The sequence below is a fragment of the Henckelia pumila genome, chromosome 2 (genome assembly GCF_033568475.1).
Source record: "Henckelia pumila isolate YLH828 chromosome 2, ASM3356847v2, whole genome shotgun sequence".
NCBI classification, from domain to species: Eukaryota; Viridiplantae; Streptophyta; class Magnoliopsida; order Lamiales; family Gesneriaceae; genus Henckelia; species Henckelia pumila.
Genome location: NC_133121.1, coordinates 176555672 through 176565493, shown reverse-complemented (window position 1 = coordinate 176565493; position 9822 = coordinate 176555672). Strand labels below are relative to the sequence as shown.

Here is a 9822-nt window from a genome sequence, read left to right as displayed (position 1 = left end):
ACTTTAAATTTAATTAAAATAAGATATAATATAATAAAATAAAATTCAATGCCTCGGGAATATCATTCACTTCCATTCCATCGAGAATGGGTTCTCTCAGTTGCTTGAAACCCCATGGCTGAAGAAATCCATCAACTAGCGGCACCAATTGACCGAAGTTTGGAAGCGATCGACGACGAGGAACAAGCATAACCAACCGAGCAAAGGTTCGATTATTCTTCAGATGTTGGATTTATATGAACGATTCTTGGAAAAGGTTATGCAGTATTAATCAAAGATGAGTTACTGTGTATATTTCTGAAAATTGATTGATGTATAAATTTTCAAAATTATTTATTTAAATCTTCAGCTCTAAGCTGGAAACATTAAGACAAATTTGGTATGGGTTTTAGATTGTTTATTTTCTTAATTTTAATAGATGGATCTGGATATGGTTTTTATAGGTGTTAATGTCTCTTATATTTCATCTTAAAATTTTATTGATATAATTGATTTTGGTAGTTGTGAATTAATCTGTAGTGATCCATCTAAAAATGGTGTACAAATCTTTTAAATAATTTGTATATATATTTTTAATAAATTTGTGTCCATTGTAAATCTTCTTGTAAATTACATAGTTCTGAATTTTGTGTTTTATTCTTGATAGGCACAACCAACATGGAGTCCTGTTCTGGAGGAAATTCTAATTTTTCCTTTATTGGTAGTTGTCAGTACCTTAAAGGCCTTTATCTAATTTCAATTCCTAATGTTGCTACGCTGATGGAGTTGTTCCAAAATCTCGGACAAAAATGTCCGAATATTAACCCTGAAACGACGACGTTGCTTTTCACAGCCCCTCACAAGAAGATGGAAGTCACTTTGATTGACAATGATGATGTGCGTAACATGATAAATCTTCATATGTGTATGAAGTTGAATATCATTGAATTAAGAGCAGAAAGAAAGACTGATCAAAGTCACCGTAGCACAAACGTTGACAGGTAATTATTTTGCATTGTTTTATTATTAATTTTTTTATAGTCACGTATTTGACTTTCATTTTTGTTGTATAATTACTTAATTTATTTGTGAAAATCTGAATAAATGGACCATGCATAGTTATATTGTCTGAGTTATATTTTGTATTGGCGTGGTAAGGGTTCAAACTGAAAATGAGACACATTCGACAAGTGGCACCCATCTCGAAGTTTGCAGTATGAGTAATTCTATTGATTCGTGGCGTCAGTGCATACGTGGTGTTGGTCAAACATTTAAAGATGCATCTAATTTCCGAAATTATGTTAAAAACTATGCCATTGCTATCAGACGTTCATTTTCCTATGTGAAAAATGATAGTCAGAAGATCATTGTTGTGTGTAGTGATGCAAATTGTTCATGGAGAATATATGCATCTAAACATCAATCAGATAATGCATTTGGCATAAGAAATTGTAATTTAACTCATAGTTGTGGTGATGACAATTTAAAAACTAGAGGACATCCTAAAGCTGATTCTTTTTGGGTATGTAACTTGGTGAAAGATAAGTTGAGGGGAGAGCCATCATATCATCCAATTACAATGATTAAGGACATACAAAGAGATTTCGGAGTGGAAATTAAATACCACAAAGTTTGGACGGGCAAAGAAATGGCAATGAATGAAATTCATGGAACTGAGAAGGGGTCATATGATAAGTTGCGATGGTATTGTCACGCCGTTAAAGAAACCAATCCTGGAAGCTATGCTGAATATGAGATTGATACGATGACAAATAGATTTGATCGGCTGTTCATATGTTTTCACGCTTGCCTTGTTGGTTTCGTTTGTGGCTGTAGGCCATTAATATTTTTAGATGGAACCCACATCAAGAACAAGTACAAAGGAAGTATTCTAGTAGCTGTTGCAAAGGACGCAAATGATGATCTTTTCACCTTGGAATATGCAGTTGTGGATGCAGAGAATGACTGTAACTGGCACTGGTTTTGTAATCGATTGAAAGATGTTCTAGCTTCAAAAAATGTAACGTTCTTCCATAGCTTTACTTTCTTCTCTGGCAGGCATCCTGGTTTGATTAAGGCTATTCAATCTGTGTTCCCTGGTAGTCATCATGCATATTGCTTAAGACATTTAGTACACAATTTTGTGAAACAAGTTAGTATGACATAAATAAATATTTATTTACTGTTATGTTATATTGACTGTTTGGTTCACAATTTTAATATTATGCATATTTCTTGTAGGTATTGCGGAGGTACCCACTCCATAATAAGAAGAAATGGTCATCTGTATTGAAAAAAACGGCATATGCCTCATCGCGACATGAGTTTTTTGAGCTTATAAAATCTATAACCGAGTCAATGCCAATTGCACAAGAGTTTCTTGTGAATTCTTCACCTGATAATTGGGCAAATGCTCTATTTACGGGTAACCGATGGGGTGTGATTAATAACAATATTGCTGAAAGTTGGAATAGTTGGGTGAAACCTGCGCGCCACCTACCAATTGTGGCAATGGTAGACAATATACGCATCCAAATTATGACAATGATGCACGAAAGAAGAGAAAAATATTTGGTGATGGATAAAGATTTAACCCCTAGAAAAGAAAAGGATGTTTCACTTGCTTATTCTCAGTCCCGCAGCTTGAAGGTCCATAGGTCATGTGGATTGAAATTTGAGGTTATAGATGGGGATAAAACTTTGGCAGTTGATTTGAGTTCATGGACGTGTTCATGTCGAGGTTGGCAAATCTATAAACTTCCTTGCAAGCATGCATGTGCTTGCATAGAATCAAAGTCGTTGTCGGTTTATGATTTTTGTGACAAATATTTTACGATCGGAGCTTATCGTGAAAGTTATAAATGTGTCATCAATTCTATACCAACATTTGATATGTATGAAGGTTATAATGATGAAGGTGAATCAATTTGTGCTCCTATCGTGCGTAGTCAACCAGGTCGTAGACGAACTATGAGGATCCCTTCTCAAGTTGAACATCATCTGACAAAGTGTGGAAGGGGAAAAATTCAAGGGCATAACAGGCGTACTGTTGCGTGTTTTTCGCTCGCAAGCGCACGATGTCAAGTTATAATACAGGAATTTAAGTCCAGATCGTTTCCACGGAGAATGAATAAATGATATTATATCAAATATTTGCAACTAATATAATCCTAATCCTATGTAGAGCTACGAAGTTGATTTGATTTTTATAAAACTAAATTTTGCAAGAAACAAAACTAAATAACTACGAGTTCACGAGAAAAAATTCAATAAGTGATGAATGCTAGAGGTTCGACTTCACTTGACTGTATACCACAATTTATTTCTAATGATTGTTCAATTATAAAATCTTCTAGTTTATTAGCCAAGAATCCCTATTATTTTCTACTACCTCTCTCGAGTGTCAAGCAGAAATTCGTATTCAATAACAAACTCAATATCTCTATCAAAGTTCAATTATTAAATCCGTTAAATAGCACAAGAATTCTTATAACGACTTCTATGGAGTTATATGCCTCTCGAACAGTATAAACACCAAAGATGTATTTTCCTATGTCGTATTCAAAATCTCCTCTCTCGAGTGATAGATTCTAAATAAAATATCATTCAATCTATGGCCAGTAAATTGAAAGCATTAAGATCAAGAAAACACACATAAACTGTGTGAAGAAATTTAAATATATAAATCAAAATATGTCAATCATGGGTTCCAGTCAAGATCCGTCTACCTCTAGATTAAGAAATTAGTTCATAACGCAATTCAAAATCAAATAACTCATGTTTTTCCAACAATCCATAAACTAAGAAAAACAGAGTTCAAAGAGAAACTAGAACGAATTAGAATGAAGCTTCTCCGTCGCCGGATGCCGCCGTCTTCCGTCTTCGTACCGAATTCTCAAGCTCTTTTTCACTTCCAATCGCTCAATAGCCGTCTTATGCTCTGAAAAATTCTCTCTAACCCTCGTATCCCTCAGAATCAGCCTTAAAATCCTTTCTTAAACTCGATCAAAAAACTTTCCAAATTTTAGGATTGCGCAGCGCTGGAGCGCTAGTCATTGGCGCTGGAGCGCACGTCCAATTTCCTCAACAGCGCTGGAGCGCTGGTTTGATAGCGCTGGAGCGCTATTTCTTCGACTTTTCACCCTTCGGAAAGCTCCGTGTAGCGCTGGAGCGCTTGGCTTGTAGCGCTGGGGCGCTAGTCTGGGCAATTTTATTTCTTTTTTTTCAACTCTTTTTTCACCTCCTTTTCACTTCTTTTGGCCGATTAAAATGAATAACACTTAAATTCCTGCAAACAACACAAACAACAAGGAAAATGCATAATATCGCTCAAAACACAACAAAAGCCAAGCTAAATCATATAAAATATAAGTGCATAAATTGCACTCATCAAATCCCCCCAAACTTGAACTTTTGCTAGCCCCGAGCAAAACAAAACAACACAAACAAAATACTAAGACGTACAGGGAATTAAAAACACACAAGAAAACAGTAAAACTTATTAACCCAACTGGCCTCAGATGTTCAACAATTAATCCATGTGTAGCTAATTTTCTCAAGAGTTCTCGTGTGTGTGTGATTAGCCAATCTTGTCTACCCACCTAACTTTCGGTCAAATCATGCAATCAGTAAGCCTCAAAGAGTCATTAACCCCGCTCTCTAGTTTCAACACACTCTCCACCAAGTTCAACCGTTACTCCCAAAGATCAACAGGACTTATCAGGGAGTTCTTTTAGGCAAGCACTTTTTATAGCAGAGAAGTATCCATAGTCAATGTAAGCATATAAGATTCAAGCAAAGAGAATTGGATATTTATAATTTTCTGCGGTATTGAGTAGGCTAGGTTTATCAGTTGCAGGGCATTGTCAGATATTTGTCTGACTCCTCTACTCCATACATTCTACACCTTTTTGCATTTTTTTGGACTCAAATTTCAGTCCATTTTCAATGCCTCCCCTCACCTTACTTTATCCATCTTTTTCTATCTTTTCTTTTTCATCCAATTGGATTTTTCTTTTTTTTTTTTTCGCAAGGCTACAAATGAAAGACTAACAAATCAAAGGCTTGCAGGCTCAAAAACAAAGTTGCCTAAATCATTTCTCTGCTTGTAAAAATCTACCTCAGTTTCGAGTATGTATCACCAAAGTTAAGAATCAAATCAGCTAATCTTCTCACAAAATCCACACAATTTTCTCTACTTATCAGGAGTATCGACAGTCAAGGCTATAGTGCAGAAAAAGTGAGAACTCAAGATCCAATGTCGCCAACACTAGATTATATTTTCTTTTTTTTTTTTTTTTCAACTTCATCGTCATAGGCCATTTTTATTTTTCTTTTCTCATTTTCATATTTTTGTTTTTGTTTTCTCAAATAAACAACCACACCACCGAACACAGACAACATTAAAATAAAACGAACAACTGAACAATAAAACTGACACAAAACAAAACAAGCAAAAACATAATACGAACGAGAAACTAAAAACACAGATGCAGGAACTAGTGACTGATTCAGCATGCAACAACAACTATCCAAATTTCATACTACGTTTCAACCCAACCACTTTCGCCAATCCAACAATTCAACAACCACATAAACATCAAACATTGTACATCCAAATCACAACCAACATAACAGTTCAAGACCCCCCCAAACTTAGATTCGTGCATTGTCCCTAATGTACAATGAATCGATAAAAGAACAAGGGAAGACACGTACCTATGGCGACGACCATCAGTGGTCATCGCCCATGTCATCATCCTGGGGTTGCCATGTAGGAGGTGGGGGAAACTGCGGATCCTCACTGGAGCCAGGAAAGCGCTGGGCTAGAGTCGTCGTGAAATCCACCATATAATCCATGAAAATATCAGTCCGACGACAATGAAGGTCTAGCCGCTGCTCCACTCGCGTCAATCGCTCATCAAAATGCTCATACGCTCCAGTAAGTGGTAGTGGTGGTGGCTGGCTGCTACTCGTCGGGCGATCTCGAGGTGCGGCTGCTCGCGGAGGGGGTGGTATATTCTCTCGTGTAGTCCCAGTAATAGGTCCTTGAACCTTAAAAAGCTCTTCATCTGCACCCCATGTAACGCCAGCATGTGCACAAAGTGCGGTGATCAGAGCAGGGTGCGGCAATCCACCAGTCGTGGTGCCCTTTACCGCCGAAATAATGGAATCCTGAATGATGTTCCCCAAGTTCACCGTCTTTCCTGTGACAATACTGTAAGTCAGCACAGCCCGTTTCGCTGTCACCTCAGAAGTGTGGCCAGTGGGCAGCACACGAGCAACTATCAGAAAAAACCAAGACCTCGCATCTTGCTTCATTTTCCCGGAAGGAAAATGTACCACTGCTTCATTCTTCATCTTCCATTGTGCCCCTTCTTCACAAAGAGTGGCAATAATCTCATCATAGTCCACATCACTCGCCTTGAATGCCGAATACTCATCCTCATCTATAGATGGCATACCATAGAGGGTATTAATGGTGTGCCCATCAAATGCCACTCGCTTACCTCGCACTAGAACATGGAATTGCTCATGCTTACTGTAACACCCGGTATTTTTAAATACGTAAATCTGCCTGCATAATTAGGATATTTAATTATTTAAATTTATGATTTATGGGTTAAATAATTATGTGAATTATTTATGCATGATTTAATTTATTTTTAAGCATTTAACCCATAATTAGTGATTTTTATGATTTTTAGTATTTTTATTAATTAATCGCGTAGACGGGACCGTGGACGGACGAGATAACAACTTTTCACCCAAATTATTTTATGAGCCTTTTTAGAGCCTTAAAATATTATTTTGAGTTTTAATATCTCAAAATTTTAAGTATTTAATTTTATTTAATTTTAGGGGTCATTTTTATCCAAAATTAGCCAAAATTATGATTTTTAATTATCTTTAAAACTCCCCTAAATTTTAATTTCGGGATTTTATAAATGTTAATCTAATTTTCTGATTTGAACTTTTATTTAGAATGTTTAAATTTATATTATACTTTCCTAGTATTATTAATTAACCTAAAACCTATTTCCTTAATTATTAAAACCTAAATTTCTACCCAAACCCTCCCCCTTAGCCGATCATTCCACTCTTCAGCCGCCTCCCCCACAGAAAAACCTCACCATCTTCGACCTGGCAAGCTCCAAGGTGACTCCATAGCCATTTTTCTTCGAAGCTTCAAGTTGCTCGTCGTCCCGTCATCCCGGAAGTCGTCTCACGCTCGTTTCTCTTCGTCCTACGGTGAAAGGCATGTTCCTTTCTTAAATTTTTCTCTATATCAGTATGTATATCCGACTGATAAGGTAGGCATCCGAATTGGTTTAAGAAATTTTCAGAAAAAAATGGTTTCTTTATTGATGTAGTGCCTTGTGATTCGATTTTGATGCATATCTCACGTTTTTCCTCTCCATGGTTTGGTTAGACTGACGGCTGGCTTCCCTGGGGTGCGAGTGGGTGGTCTGGGTTCGGTTGGCTCGAGTGGTTCGAGCCAAACGAACCCAGGAGGTCGCCTTGTTCATCATAGACTTCGGCCGAGCACAGCTAGGGTTAGGGGTTCAGAGGCTTCGGGTTCACTGTTCAGTCGTGCATGGGGCTGGGGCTAGGCATGGGTTAGCTCCACCCGGACGTGGGCTACGTCCGGGCGGCGGCGCTCCGGCCAGGGGCGGCCGGAGCCGGCCGGCAGCAGGCCAAGAGGGCCTGCTGCTCACGGCCGAGAGGCTTAAGGGAGAGGGGTTCGGGAATTTGGGTTCTGCAGCGATCCGGGTCGGGTTATGGGACTTGGGTCGGGTCGGTTAGGTAGTGGGTCGGGTCAGTGAGTTCGGGTCCGAGTTTGGTGGGCCGGGCTCGAGTATTTTATTTTTAATGTATTTTACAAAATTATGCGTTTTTGAGTCAAATAAATTGAAATAAAATTATTTGGACTCCCAAATAATTTTATTTGGACTTTTAAAATTTTAATTAAGTTAGTCCATTAATTTTATGGGCTTTTGAGCCCATAAAAGTTATTGGGCCAGTCTTTGGGTTTTTGGGCCCATTGGGCCAGTTTAAGTTGTTATTGGGCTTAGTGTATTTTAATGGGCTTTATTAATTTAATTGAGCTTAGAATAATTATTTGGGCTTAAGGTTTGAAATAATGGGCTTAAGTATGTTAATGGGCCAGATTTAAGTTAATGGGCTTGTGTGTAGGGCCAGCAGTCCAGGACCATCCATGAGAAAATTTTCATGTGTCCTGAATATATATTTAATTATTTATATGCATTTAAGTTATTTTAATATTTATATGTTAGTAAGAAATTAAATTAAATATATATGATGGACACACATTTTATTCAAGTACATGCATTCATGAAATAATATTTTATGCATGATTTAATGTTTAAATTGAGCAATAAAAATATTTTATGTTGGAAGTTGAAGTAGTGTGACAATTTAAGGGGGATTCGTCCCCATATGATTGAAGGGCAGTTTACTGCCAATTTAAGAGGTGATTCGTCACCGGCCACGTACGTAGGTTTCCACGCTGATCAGTATTTAATGTATGATTTAAGGTTACACTACGGATACAACCATGCGATGTTAGAAAATGAATTGCTCAAATATGTTATGTATTATGTTATGTATGTTTATTTAAGTTAAGTATGTTATGTAATTTTTAAGCATGCTCATTCATGTATATGTATGTATTAGTATTATTTGGTTTAAATTATTTTTAAACCCTTGTTATGTTATCATGTTGGGCCTCTAGGCTCACTACACTGGTATGGTGCAGGTGAGTACGTTGAGGATGACATTGTACCCACCGGAGGCGAGGACGTATGAGCATGCATGCAGTGGCCCCGTGACCGTGAAATATTCTGAGTCGCTATGCATGTTTTTGTGTTGACAGCATGATACATATTTTTATTATTTTCAGTGCATGCAAACTTTTATTTACTTATGCAGTATATTTTTAATTAATGTTTGACTCAGATATTTATTATATTTTTAAGAATGCATTTTTATTTAAGTATTTAATTGTTTATTCATTTTAAATATTTTTATTCTGTGCATATATGTATGGGCATATATGTACATATTTTATTTAGTAAGTATAAAAAAAAAAAAAAAAAAAATTTCCGCATATTTATTTATTATAGAGTTAGGGTCGTTTCAGTTGGTATCAGAGCACGGTCCTCGGAGGGGTCCTCACTGCTATGCGAGCTCAGAAATCCACGCTACCGGTCTGTAAGTTTTAAATGTTTATAGCATGATTTAATTTCTAGAATTTAAGTTAGCCTTAATTTTAAAACACTTAGTTATGCATGGCGATTTACGTAAACAAATATGTGGTGGTGCAGAATGCCTCCCAGACAAGTGAACCGACGTGGGGGACCTCCACCTCCACCTCCACCGCCACCTCAGCAGCACCCCATGACAGCACTGGAGCAGGCCAGTGCCACGATGATGGCGGGTATTACTGCCTTGCTGGAGCAGCAGGCAGCCCGTCCCAGGTTGTCCCACGAGGAGGACGTCGCCGAGAGGTTCCAGAAGAAGGGGCCTAAGGAGTTTCTGGGGACCACCGATCCGTTGGTGGCTGAGGGATGGATTCGATCTTTGGAGTCCATCTTTGACTATATGGGGATCACAGACGCCGACAGGGTGAGCTGTGCTACTTACATGATGCGAGGCGATGCAGCCTCATGGTGGGAAGGTGCAGTACGAGGAGTCCATCTACCTACTCTGACATGGGCTGAGTTCAGGCGTATCTTCTACGCCAAATATTTCACTGAGGACGTGCGCAGTCGCATGATCCGAGAGTTCATGAGTCTCCGTCAGGGGGACAGATCTGTGGTG

At 38.0% G+C, this 9822-nt stretch overlaps 1 protein-coding gene across 1 annotated transcript; it reads left to right on the top strand.

Annotated features, from left to right (window-relative positions):
- The first annotated feature begins 657 nt into the window (after positions 1-657).
- On the top strand, positions 658-5023 carry LOC140879009 (uncharacterized). Its single transcript, XM_073282640.1, has 5 exons — positions 658-980; positions 1138-2131; positions 2221-2719; positions 2882-3022; positions 5013-5023. The coding sequence occupies exons 1-5, from the start codon at positions 658-660 to the stop codon at positions 5021-5023; spliced, it is 1968 nt and encodes a 655-aa protein (XP_073138741.1).
- The last annotated feature ends 4799 nt before the right edge of the window (positions 5024-9822 follow it).

Coding starts and splice junctions, on each gene's coding strand:
- LOC140879009 (XM_073282640.1), top strand. CDS start 658: ATGGAGTCCTGTTCTGGAGGAAATTCTAATTTTTCCTTTATTGGTAGT. Junction 2,132..2,220: donor TACACAATTTTGTGAAACAA/GTTAGTATGACA, acceptor TATTTCTTGTAG/GTATTGCGGAGGTACCCACT. Junction 2,720..2,881: donor ATGGACGTGTTCATGTCGAG/GTTGGCAAATCT, acceptor ATATGTATGAAG/GTTATAATGATGAAGGTGAA.